Source organism: Salvelinus namaycush, chromosome 21 (genome assembly GCF_016432855.1).
Source record: "Salvelinus namaycush isolate Seneca chromosome 21, SaNama_1.0, whole genome shotgun sequence".
Classification (NCBI taxonomy): Eukaryota; Metazoa; Chordata; class Actinopteri; order Salmoniformes; family Salmonidae; genus Salvelinus; species Salvelinus namaycush.
In genome coordinates this window covers 22,777,931-22,791,996 of record NC_052327.1, presented here as the reverse complement: position 1 = coordinate 22,791,996, position 14,066 = coordinate 22,777,931, and the positions used below count along the sequence as shown (strand labels likewise).

The 14,066-nt window shown below is 42.6% G+C and overlaps 1 protein-coding gene across 1 annotated transcript; it reads right to left on the bottom strand.

Moving 5' to 3' along the window:
• Window positions 1-507: 507 nt before the first annotated feature.
• On the bottom strand, window positions 508-13,647 carry foxl1 (forkhead box L1). Its single transcript, XM_039016875.1, has 2 exons — window positions 12,993-13,647; window positions 508-563 (listed from the first exon to the last, which is right to left on the bottom strand). The coding sequence occupies exons 1-2, from the start codon at window positions 13,645-13,647 to the stop codon at window positions 508-510; spliced, it is 711 nt and encodes a 236-aa protein (XP_038872803.1).
• Between the last annotated feature and the right edge of the window lie 419 nt (window positions 13,648-14,066).

The following is a 14,066-nucleotide window of genomic DNA, read 5'->3' as shown; positions in this document are numbered from 1 at the left end:
AGCTGTTTATCGTTGTCTCTGATTGGGGATCATATTTAGGTAGCCATTTTTCCTTTTGTGTTCGTGGGTTCTTGTCTATGTGTAGTTGCCTGTTCAGCACTCATGTGTATAGCTTCATGGTTCGTTTTGTTATTTTGTTCGTTTTGTTCAGTGTTCATTCTTATAATAAAGAAGAATGTACGCATACCACGCTGCGCCTTGGTCTCCTCCTTTTGACGGCCGTGACAATATTTTTAACATAGAATGAAGCACAATGATAATGGCTCTAGACCGCAGGAAAAATCTGTTTTAGGTGTTTGAAAAATGAAACATTCTCCAACTTCCAGACCACTCACTGAGCCATCCTCACATCATTTTTGCTCCCTCAGATATTTGGGGTGCATGATGCCCCTGCGTGCATGCACGTGCATGTGTGTTCACTCAAGCTGGGTCACACTGTCCCAATATTGTATTATATAAGAGACCTCCTTGTCTCAATGCTCCAGTGGTTCAGAGTCAGACCTGACATCAGACCAGAGCTTCCACATCCAATAGGAGAGCTGTGAAGGAGGACAGCTTCAGCACTGATGGAAAACACAATATCCATCCAGACTGTCATGTCAACAGCTAATCCTCATCAGTAGGCAGTTCTGTACATCCTATTTTCCTATTTGGTTCAAGTGGGACGCTGCCTAGAAGGCCAGCATCCCGGAGTCGCCTCTTCACTTATGTGCTAACATAATTGCAAAATGGTTTTCTAATGATCAATTAGCCTCTTAAAATGATAAACTTGGATTAGCTAACATAACGTGCCATTGGAACACAGGAGTGATGGTTGCTGATAATGGGCCTCTGTAGATATTCCATTAAAAATCAGTCTTTTCCAGCTACAATAGTCATTTACAACATTAACAATGTCTACACTGTATTTCTGATCAATTTGATGTTATTTTAATGGACAGAAAATGTGCTTTTCTTTCAAAAACAAGGACATTTTCCCTCATTTGCCCTCACAACAGCCTCAACTCGTCTGGGCATGGACTCTACAAGGTATCAAAAGCAATCCACAAGGATGCTGGCTCATGTTGACTCCAATCCTTTCAACAGTTGTCAAGTTGGCTGGATGTCCTTTGGGTGGTGGATGATTTTTGATACAAGAAAAAAAATTGTTTGAAAAACCCAGCATCGTTGCAGTTCTTGACACAAAACGATACGCCTGGCACCTACTACCATACCCCGTTCAAAGGCACCTAAATCTTTTTTATTGACCGTTCACCCTCTGAATGGCACACGATTCATGTCTCAATTGTCACGAGGCTTAAAAATCATTCTTTAACTTATCTCCTCCACTTCATCTACACTGATTTAAGTGGATTTAACAGGTGACATCAATAAGGGATCATAGCTTTCACCTGGATTGAAGGTGTTGGAGTCGTGCTTGGCCATGCAGTCGTAGGTGAACAGGGAGTATAGGAGGGGACTAAGCACGCACCCCAGAGGCGCCCCCATGTTGCGGATCAGCGTGACAGATGTGTTGTTGCCTACCCTTACCACCTGGGAGCGGCCCAGGTCAGGGAGAGGTTGAAAATGTCAGCGAAGACATTTGCTAGTTGGTCCGCGCATGCTCTGAGTGCACATCCAGGTAATTCGTCTGGCCCCGCGGCCTTGTGAATTTTGACATGTTTAAAGGTATTGTTCACATCAGCTATGGAGAGAGTGATCACACAGTCATCCAGAACAGCTGGTGCTCTCATGCATACTTCAGTGTTGCTTGCCTCGAAGCGAGCATAAAAGGCATTTAGCCAGTCTGGTAGGCTCACATTACTGGGCAGCTCATGGCTGGGTTTCCCTTTGTAGTCAATAATAGTTTGCAAGCCCTGCCACATCCATCTAGCTTCAGAGCCATTGTAGTAGGATTCAATCTTAGTTCTGTATTGACGCTTTGCCTGTTTGATGGTTCGTCTGAGGGCATAGCTGGATATCTTCTAAGTGTCAGGATTTGGTTCCACACCTTGAAAGCGGCAGCTCTAGCCTTTAGCTCGGTGCGGAAGTTGCCTGTAATCCATGGCTTCTGGTTGGGAAATGTACATATGGTCATCAATGCACTTATTGATGAAGCTGGTGACTGAGGTGGTATACTCCTCAATGCCATCGGATGAATCCCGGAACATATTCCAGTCTGTCCTAGCAAAACAGTCCTGTAGCTTAGCATCCGTGTCATCTGACCATTCCTTATTGAGCGAGTCACTGGTTCTTCCTGCATTAGTTTGTGCTTGTAATCAGGAAGATAGAATTGTGGTCAGATTTCCCAAATGGAAGGCGAGGGAGAGCTTTGTACGCATCTATGTGCGTGGAGTAAAGGTGGTCTACATTTTTTTCCTATGGTTGCACATGTGACATGCTTGCAGAAATTAGGTCAAATGGATTTAAGTTATCCATTCAAGTATTAGACCAAACAATATGTGTCTGCTATATGTAAAATGTTTAGTATAAAGTATTAATTAATTCCTCCAGAGTGTTAGAACTACAGTGTTGTTGCATATGATGCCTTGCAGTTGTAGTTCTCTGCCTTGTGTCATGGAGACCTCCTTCCGTGCTTACTCTCCCTCTTTCCTTGTGGGCTGTTTAGCAGAGGACCAGCTTCTTGTCACAAAGTGTCCCTTGTGTTCTGCTATGTCTCTGTTGTGTGTTTTCCTTGGATTGCAATGCTGCCCCCTGCTTCAAGGCTGGAGCTGACCTTCTGTTCAACAATCAGATATAGTCCGCTGCATCTGCATGTGTATCCTCTATTGCCATACTGCTGAATGACTTAGACCTTTGTATTGAGGCTGTGTGTAGTTTTGGTTTAGCAACCAGCCCTGCTATGTGTTTGCATTGCTGTGTGGACTGTGACCTCTCAGTATTGTTTGTATTGAAATGCAGACCAACCCTCAGCCCTCTAATACTGTTAGCTGGGAATGCATCACCTGCTTTTCATGTTGCATGGCGAATGCATAGAAAGTCAGACGCTGGTCTTTTTAAAACATCTCTCATACAAAGTGTTGTGCTTAATGTCCTCCCACTTCTGTTGTGCAGTGGTGGTTGAGTTTGCATGGACGTGTAATTATAATGAAAAAAGTTGCTGAGATGAAAAAAATATACTGTACTTATTACAATGTGAACACTTGGAGTCATGCGTGCATATGAGAGTGAATAAGACTGGGCGTTTGAATCAGACAGAGGTGTTTGGGAAGAAGAATGTCAGAAAGAGAACTCTCTGTGTCTGCACTTCACTGTGTGAGGCTATGAGTCTGTGAGCAGGGTGCTAAGTGGGGCCATTTAGTAGCACAATGTGGGAGTATTTTAGACCCTGGCCCGACCTGCCAAATGGCTGCCATTCCTACCTCTGCATGTAAATAAACAGTGGTTATGCTGGCTGCTCACTGATTGGACATAATGTAATGAGCTGTGAAAGCCCAGTCAGTGGTGTCACACAATGAGGGCTCAGCTCTCTCTCTATCTTTAATGGATCCCAGACCTGCCAGTTAGTTGTCCCAGTCCCACACACTAACTCATGATGAATACACTCTTCATGTGTACACCATGCATTTCTTTTCCCATATTCTTACATGGCACTTCAATGTGTAGTCTATTATACTGAAGAAACATTGTTTATTGTGACAACTGTTTGTGCGGTAACAAGTGTCAAGTTTTGACCTCTTTCTTGTGCAATTCCCCACTTGAAAAGGACAGTCCCTCCACATGAAGATTTTAACTGGATTTCACTCAATAAACAGCCATCGAATCAGTTGTTTGTCTTTTATTTACCATTCTTTGGTTGGCAGTAAACAGGTGAAAAACCTCAAAAAAGAGATGACAAATATAAGTTATTATTTGAGTTGACAGCCTAATTAAATACACAAAATTATCCACATTCACCTCAGATAAACACATTTCTGCCATTATAAAATACAAGGTTTCCACTTTTAAGCAAATGTTTCCCAAAATAGAAACCCACCATTTTTAATCAAGAGCAGAATCAGTATATTTTTATCTAAATTTGCATTTTAGCCAAATACATTCAAAATATTTTTAGTAGTAAAACATTACATTTATTTTCTAATCAGTAATTTTAAGCAGACAAATCTTACATCTTTTAGCCAAAGATTTTTTAGACTATACATTTGTTACTGAATTAAGAACTTGGTTTACTAAGATTTCTACAAAGTTTAAATTACTTTTAACCATTTCAAACAAGTTCTATCAACAATGAATTTGGCTCTTCTTACTTTTCCTTTATACCCCACAAACATTTGAAGTTATAAATACCACTGCAAAAAGTCCTATCAAAGTTAAGAGTTAAGAGTCTGTGTTTTCCAGAGTATCATTAGCAGTGCACTGCTTAAGTCAGTCTAACCAAACATGGCCAATATGGCGCTTACCCGCTGTCTTTCACAGTTTTGTAGAGGGCTTGGACTTGCACAGTCACCTCGATCACAAAGATGAAGTTTCCTTGGTCTTGTGGTGTTATAAATACTCCTTTCACTGCGGTCTAAAGACAACAGCAGAGCCAGGTGCTGGCACGCCCAGATTGCCTGGAAGATTTGTTCCACCTGGTTCACCACTGATTGAAGGAGGAGGAGTTTCACCACTGAGGAGCTCCCAGGCAGTTTGTCAGCACAACAAGTGTTGTCTTTCTGTGAGAGAGTGGGAGAGTTTTATTCTATGTGAGTATGCTTGGCTGGTGACACTGTGAGGGAGAGGGGGAAGATGGCGCTGCAGTGGATAGCAGCTTTCTTATTTTCTGTTTTTTTATTGCTGATCTGTTTTTGTACATAATGTCTCTGCCATAATTTCCTGCTTCTGGACATCAGAACAGCGATCACCAACCTCAATTTGGATGAACATGTTTCTCAGAGTAGTGGCTGAGTGGCAACATGGAAAATATACACTGAGTGTACAACACATTAGAAACACCTGCTCTTTCCATGACATAGACTGACCAGGTGAATCCAGGTGAAAGCTACTGTATGATCCCTTATTGATGTCACCTGTTAAACCCACTTTAATCAGTGTAGATGAAGGGGAGGAGACGGATTAAAGAAGGATTTTTAAGCCTTGAGACAATTGAGACATGGATTGTGTATGTGTGCCATTCAGACAGGGAATGGGCAAGACAATAGGTTTAAGTGCCTTTGAACAGGGTATGGTAGTAGGTTCCAGGCGCACCGGTTTGAGTGTGTCAAGAACTGCAACGCTGCTGGGTTTTTCACACTCAACAGTTTCCCGTGTATCAAGAATGGTCCACCACCCAAAGGACATTTAGCCAACTTGACACAACTGTGGAATCCACTGGAGTCAACATGGGCCAGCATCATGTGGAAAGCTTTCAACACCTTGTAGAGTCCATGCCCCCCAAAAATTGAGGCTGTTTTTAGGGCAAAAGGGGATGCAACTCAATATTAGGAAGGTGTTCCTAATGTTTTCTACACTCAGTGTATATCTCGCTGGTTTTTCTATGCATCATCAAGACCGGATGGCAGACTCGGGTAAGACGAAGGAAGGAACGGGATTTATACTTGTTAACAACAGCTGGTGCACAATCTCTAATGTTTTTGCGAGTTAGAATACCTTATGATAATCTGCAGACCATATTATTTACCAAGAGAGTTTATCAATATTTTTCATAGCTATCTATTTACCGCAACAAACTGATGCTGGCACAAAGACCACACTCAACGAGCTGTATAGGGCCATATGCAAACAAAAAAATGCATATCCAGAGGTGTCGCTTCTCGTGGCCAGTGATTGTGATACAGGGAACCTGAAATTTGTTTTACCTCATTTTTACCTGCAAGTCACCTGTGCAGCTAGAGGCGACAAAACTGTACTCCACACACAGAAATGCATGCAAGGCCCTCCCTCGTCCTCCCTTTCGCAAATCAAACCATAACTCTATCCTCCTGCTTCCTGCTTACAGGCAAAAACTCAAACAAGAAGTACCAGTGACGCGCTCAATACAGAAGTGGTCCGATGAAGGGGATGCTAAGCTACAGGACTGTTTTGCTAGCACAGACTGGAATATGTTCCTGGGATTCATCCGATAACATTGAGGAGTTTACCACATCAGTCACCGGTATCATTAATAAGTGCATCAACGACGTCATCCCCTACAAAAATCCCTGAAACTGGAAACACTTATCTCCCTCACTAGCTTTAAGCACCAGCTGTCAGAGCAGCTCACAGATTACTGCACCTGTACATAGCCCATCTATAATTTAGCCCAAACAACTACCTCTCCCCTACTGTATCTATTTATTTATTTATTTATTTTGCTCCTTTGCACCCCATTATTTCTATCTTTACTTTACACATTCTTCCACTGCAAATCTACCATTCCAGTGTTTTACTTGCTATATTGTATTTACTTCGCCACCATGGCCTTTTTTTGCCTTTACCTCCGTTATCTCACCTCATTTGCTCACATTGTATATACTTATTTTTTTCTACTGTATTATTGACTGTTTGTTTTACTCCATGTGTAACTCTGTGTTGTTGTATGTGTCAAACTGCTTTGCTTTATCTTGGCCAGGTCGTAATTGTAAATGAGAACTTGTTCTCAACTTGCCTACCTGGTTAAATAAAGGTGAAATAAATAAAAATAAAAATGAATTACTGGACGTACATACCTCAACCAGAAGCCATGGATTACAGGCAACATCCGCACTGAGCTAAATGCTAGAGCTGCCGCTTTCATCAGATCGAATATTACTACGCTGGCTCTGATGCTCGACGGATGTGGCAGGCTTGCAAACTATCACGGATTACAATGGAAAACTCAGCCGTGAGCTGCCCATCGACGTGAGCCTACCAGACGAGCTAAATGCCTTCTATATTCTCTTTGAGACAAGCAACACTGAACCACTGTGTGATCTGGCTCTCCGTAGCCGATGTGAATGAGACCTTAAAACAGGTTAACATTCGCAAGGCCACGGGGTCAGACGGAATATCAGAACGTGTACTTAGTGCACCTGCTGACCAGCTGGCAAGTGTCTTCACTGACATTTTCAACCTATCCCTGACCCAGTCTGTAATACCAACTTGTTTCAAGCAGACTACCATAGTCCCTGTGCCCAAGACTTCCAAGGTAACCTGGCTAAATAAAGCAACAGTAAACATGTCGTCCCCCACAAATGATGCAGTTAATTACTATAGCTCCTGCCTTGGGCCAAAAAGTGTAATTTTGTAAATACCGGATCTCTATGGCAAGACGCCTCATTCACCCAAGTTTCATAAAAATCAGGCCAGTGCTGTCTGAGATATTGCGTTTGACTAACAAACATACAGAGACAGATCCACAGTTCCCTCCCAGATTTCAGTGACAGTGACTATTGACCCGTAGCACTCACATTTATAGCCATGAAATGTTTTCAAAGGCTGGTCATGGATCACACCAACACCATCATCCCAGTCACCCTGGACCCACTCCAATTTGCATACTGCCCCAACAGATCCACAGATGATGCAATATATTTTGCACTCCACACTCCCCTCACCCACCTGGACAAGAGGAATACCTATGTAAGAATGATGTTCAATCATTACAGCTCAGCATTCAACACCATAGTCCCTTCCAAGCTCATCACCAAGCTCAGGGCCCTGGGACTGAACACCTCCCTCTGCAACTGGATCCTGGACTTCCTGATAGGCCGATCCCCCAGGTGGTGAAGCAAGTGACAAATTAAATGTGATTTGGAAGAGTTTTTTAAATTATACCTGAGTATTTTGGGTTAGTTAGTGACAGTTTGTAGGCTAGTAATGGAAGGTGGGTGGAGATGTACCTCTAAAATGTCCGTGACTATTTAATGAAGAGGGTCTGCATAAGTGGAGCCATAGATTCCAAAGTAGCCCAGTAACTGAAACTGTTTTGTGGATGTTGGTACTGTGAGGATCGACGCTGGAGGCAGGAAGCAGGTACAGGGAGAACATTCAATGAAATACGGACATGAAAAAGGACAGGAACAGCGTCTGGACAGGGAACAAAATAACAACATCTGGTCCCCCGGAACAACCAGGCTGATGGGCCGGCCGAGGCATGGGCGCTGGACAAGAAAGCTGGAGCGTAGAACCCCGATGAAACGGCAGAGGCATGGGAGCATGGCGAACCAGCTGAGGCGTGGGAGCCTAACGATCCGGTTGATGTGTGAAAGCCTGATGGCCAGCTGAAGCATGACGTGGGGTGGGCGCCTACCGAGCCCATTGGGGCAAGAAAAACCTCTCGAGCCAGCTAGGGCGTGGAATCCTGACCAGCTAACTGAGGCACCCCTGGTTCCATCGGTGACGGCACCCAGACCCAACATCATCAACAAAAAACAAGGCCTCCCTGATGCTTCCAATTTTGGTGTCTGCATTCTGTGAGGATCGACACTGGAGACAGGAAGCAGGTACAGGGAGAACATTTAATGAATAACGGACATAAAACAGGACAGGAACAGCGTCTGGACAGGGGACAAAATAACGACATCAATGCAGACACAGGGAACAACTGGGGGAGCAGACAATTATTGTAAAGATGTGCACTGAGAGTCAGGAAGCAAGTTCAGGGAGTGAGTGTTAATAAACAAACACAACATAATACAAAAATAAGAAACACGAACAACACACAGAACTGACACAGGAAAAGAAACAATAACGCCTGGGGAAGAAACCAAAGGGAGTGACATAATATAGGGAAGGTAATCAGGGAGGTGATGGAGTCCAGGTGAGTCTGAAGACGCGCAATTGCCCGTAACGATGGTGACAGGTGTGCGCCATAACGGCAGGCAGCCTGGTGACCTAGAGGCCGGAGAGAGAGCACACGTGACAATTATAGACGGGGCAATCAACAACGGGTAGTAGTCCAGGTTCGTCCAATGAGCGTTGCTGCACGTAATGACGGTAACAGGTGTGCGTAATGAAGGACAGCCTGGCGCCCTCGAGCGCCAGAGAGGGAGAGCGGGAGAAGGCGTGACAGGTACCCAGTTTAAGTGCAGGGTTCATGAGAGAGGACGTTAAATCTTCACACTTAGTTTGCAGCTGTAAATGGTTTACACAAAGCCTTTAGCTTCCTCACATGTACTGAAGGAAAATAGTCTTATCAAAGCCAGCTGATTCCTATAATCCCCTTCAAATTATGATTATGTGTGTATGATTCGTAAAGCTAAAAAACAATATTGAAAAGTTTGATTTTGAAACGTGTTTGGTTGGTCCCTTCAAAATCATATTTTCATGGTTTGATCCACTCAGGTAATCATAGCATTTACTATGTAGGTCCAACTGTGTGGGTTTTACTGTGGTAATATTTTGTATATACTTTTTTATAATGGATTTATGTCTATATGCTTTTGGATATTGCTGCCTTGTGTTTTGATGGAAAAACAACTGTCATCTGAGAGCATTTTTAAAACAGAGTTTTGTGTGTGTGTGTGTGTGTGTGTGTGTGTGTGTGTGTGTGTGTGTACCGTAAACAATGTCAGCGGCGTGCATATGGCTGGTGGATATCTGAGGTGGATAATTATGTATAAAGTTTTGTGCCAGGAAACATAACTTGATTAGCAGCTAATGTTCCTTGCAGCGAGCCCATCAATCTTCATCACGGCCCTGCCCTCCCCTTGTGCTGAGTGTGTATTTGGACAAGTGTAGTTGGTTTATGTAGATAGTGAAAAAATATAATAAACATCTAGATTAAACCCCTTTTGAAGCTAGCAGTATTAAATGGCATGATTTAGTGCAGAATGAAGGACTGATTCCACATGAAATGAGAGTGATGACACTTTCCAAGACTGGCTCCATTTCTCTCACTCTATTTGACCCCACACTGATTCATCAAGCCTGGCCAACTCAGTCTCAAATGAATTATGGTGGGGAGATTCAACTTTGATTCAGAGAGCTGTGAGTGTGAACCACACAGTAAACCCTACACTATATAATATATATGCCTCACTACACCACCATTCACCCCTAGAAATCATCTCATCCACCTATATATCTTCTCTGTCAGCCCTCCATTTTACTACTGCAGTCTTGTTCCGCTGAATGATATCATGGAGTATATTCCTCATAGGTGGTCTGACTATTGGTTAGTTAGAGGAAAGAGAAGCCAACCGGTGATTTTAGGGGTTACTAAATCCAAACAATTCAGTGAACTGACTTGAATACCTACACTTTAGGTCTAAAAAATTAAAAATAAATCGAAAGACATCAGTGTTTCAGTCTAAAATGGTGCACTTTGCAATCGATCTGGTTGTTATTAGTGTCGATGGGTAATATATTAAAGAAAAAAATGTACCTCATTCAGAGAGATTTCAGATTTGTTTCCCATTAAAATAAATAAGAATGAGAGGACTGCCTCTTGGGTCTGAAGCCCAAATTAGGATCATTTTTCAATTCAAACACTTAGAAGGGTCAACAGACTCTTATTCATAATTTATTTGTGTGTAATGCCTTAGAAATAGAGATCAGAGTGCAGAACAGTTGAACCACTGGGTGGCACTAGAACATTCAGCCATCCTGTTGTGGTTGTGTGTCGAGATCATTACTCTCTCCAATTATTAACTAACTTTACAGTTAGTTGTTGGTTGAAGAGTTTGCTCTAGAGACTAGAAATTACTTATAATATATGCTGACATCATAAGCCTCAGTAGTCATGATGTTAGGGAGTGGTATCTCAGACCAGTAGAAGTGTGTTTAAATGTGAACTGAACTTAGTTTTCAGTCATTTACTTAGGCTGCGTTTCATCTTTTTTCTACTGATTGGTCTTCTGGACCAATCACATCAGATGTTTTCACATCAGACCTTTTTCAGAGCTGGTCTGATTGGTCAAGACAATTAGTAAGAAAGATAATCAGAATTTGTCTCAATAATTCAATCAGAATAACATTGAGATGGATGTTCTTCACATTTTAATTAAATGCATGAAATTTAGGAAAAAACAACCATTTTGGTGCATCACATTAATTTGAAGAAATTCTTATAAACAAAAGATATTGTTTCAGATGCTTAGTTCTTGTTTGTTGAGGATCCTCAGTTTAGCAGAGCCACAGTATCTTACAGAAAGTGCTAAAGAATCTGTCAATAGAGTTGAAGACTAAATGTGCCGATGACTGTTTGAGCTGAGCAGGCTAGGGAATGTAACCTCTTTTTCTCCTCAAAAGGTTTTCAGCATGACGTTTTATTTACACATCTGACCAAAAGAATCCTATACACAGGAAATGCTTGTGATTGTGAGTTCCTCTCCTCAAATGTGGGGAAGTTTATTTATTTCTACAGGCATTCCTGATTTGCACTCTCAAGGTCTGCAGTGAGGGTTTCAGAGGAGTATAAATTTAAGCTATATTTAGAAGTGGGAGTTTGGGCTAAGAGTTTTCATGATTATGTTGTCAATAACGCTCTGATTTCATGCAGGTGTCATAACAAAACCCTACAAACCCACTGCTTATTTATGCGACTGTATACAGTATGCAACTTTACAGTTCAATACCATAACAACTTTCGTTCACTGTAAATCACATAGTGACCTCAAGGAAACAGATGGCAATGCTCTGGTTGATACAGTATTTGTGTTAACAGTACTTTTTGCAATGGGAAATTTGATCAACTGGTAAACAAATGTATGTTTACTGGTGCCCATAGCTCTAATCCTGATGCAATAGGCCTACTTACTGTGGGTCATGAACAAGTTTAACTCTTCCCTTCATAATTTAGGCTATTATTCCAAGGTGTAAGTCTGTATGAGGGAGAGCATTGAAGACTGGCTGCAGGGCTATACTGAAGAATGCATGACCAAATGTAATGATCTTTACGTTTTATAGGCTAAGATTGAATGTGTTACACTGCAATGTCCTCAATTTACTTTTGTCAATTTTCATAGAATTAAATCAAGCTGATGTGCAATGTATTATTTTAGTTTATTACGGTTTGTTTTTACATTCAAGATGGAAAAAGAAAACTTTGTAAAATTATATTTATTTTCAGATACCATAAAGCTACCACTTTAACATTGAAATGTAACACCGGAGGATCAGCACAGAATATAACTCACACAACAGTGAAATGGCAGGCACTCCGATGACAAGCTCAGAGCTACTACATATAAAACGCTCATTTTAAGAAACATTTACATTTACTAAAACATCATCCGTATACTCATGAGGGCTTTTCGTCAAATGCAAAGGTATTTTACGCGCACCTGCTCATGGGAAGTGAAGGTAGCCTAATAATCATAATCATAATCATAAATTTAATCATAATTGGTTCATCATTATAGTGCTGATAGGCTCTTGATCAGATGGTTGTAGAAGTCCAATTATTAATATCATATTCTCTCTTCCCACTGCACGAAAATGGTGACACTCGTGCGTAATATCTTTAGATGTTCCCATTATATCACATCACCTCTCGTTTGTATATCACTTTGCCTATTTGAAATGTAGAACTTTCTCAGGGCAGGTGAATGATAAGTAAGAGCAAAGAGGAAATTCCATCTGGTACAGCTGGTGCGTGCGTGCACCCAAGATAACAGACGGATTGAATGTGTGACTTTGGGGGTCCAAGCCCGTCTGTGCTGTCACACCAACGCTGCTTTTGTGCATTTGGTTTCCCTTTTTTGATAAGATACTGTCTATGCTAAAACATTTTGATTTGTCCGTTGCTCTGCTTGGGACAGTGGGTATAATGTCCTTTGTTCTGCACAGAATAGATGAGTTCAAGTTCACCGCGCAACCGGACAGGACAGGAGACCCGTTCTCCCTCCCATCAAATGCTAGTATGCTGCTGTCTGGTTCAACCTCGTGGAGGGAAGACGCTCCTGAAAGATGCGCTGCGTCCAACCAGACCCTGTGGTCCTGAACCGGTATGCACCTTGGACCGAGGCGCGCGTCAGTGGATTGACTGCCGTACATGTCCTGCGTGGATTCAATTTGGATTTCATTGTGCACATTTAATTTTGGGCCATGGCCAGACCCACTTTGCTGCATCCCAACATTGTTGAACTCACCAAAAACATATTTTAAATCTGAACATTTCTCATAACGTCTATGCTGTTGTTCCATTTCTGTGCCCACCACAGCCCTCTCTCCAGCTGACATTGGCCTACCCATCCTCCTCAGGTAAGCATCAGGTGGAAGTTTAGACCCTGCCGGGTTCGAGGAGACCGGACCCCTGTTCCTCTTGTGAGTAGTTTTGGACTCTGCAGTCTCTTGACCCTTTAGTTTTCTCTTCCTCCGTCTATAGTTCCCGTGGTCGAACATGTCCAGACACTTGGTGTCTAAAGTCCAGTAGCTGCCTTTACCGGGCCGGCCCTTCTCTCTCGGTACCTTGATGAAACAGTCATTTAGAGAGAGGTTGTGACGGATTGAGTTCTGCCAGCCCTGCTTGTTGTCATGGTAAAAAGGGAAGTGGTCCATGATAAACTGGTAAATGCCGCTCAGCGTTGCGCGCTTCTCCGGAGCGCCCTTTATAGCCATTGCGATAAGTGCAATGTAGCTGTACGGAGGTTTTTGCGGAGGTTCCTGCCGATTCGGGACGAAACCCAAAGCGGGAAGAATGGTACCGCCGTCGCCTCCATATAAGTAAATCAAGGAGGAATTTGAGAGATTGAGCGCCGAGGGTGGCACTCCAAGCTGCGGCACTCTGCTGTGGTACAGGCTCATGACGCTGGAGCGCTATTTCCTTCCCAAGGAAACTTTAGCCCGCAGAGAGAGCTGCTCTTGGAATGACGGGCTCCCGCTGCGTCCCTGCCTCATGAGTCTAAAAATGTTAAATAATTGTTGTACGTTTGCTGTTTTATGTTGACTTTGCACTGGAAAATAAATGTTCGATCATAAACACTCGTTGTGTTTTCAGCCCACCCACATTAATTAAAATTTCATTGCCGAAAGCGGCTCTCTCCCCGCGTGTCCCCTGCGTACCAGCCAATGGTGTGCTTGGTTATTCCCTCATTTGTTTATAGAATTAGTCTGTTGATAAGTCTGCCCACCCAAGTTGAATCAAGCTGTGTTTATTTGGAAAAATTTCCGGGCACCCAATACATAAACGCACTGATCTGATGTTTGAAATATCACGTCCACCC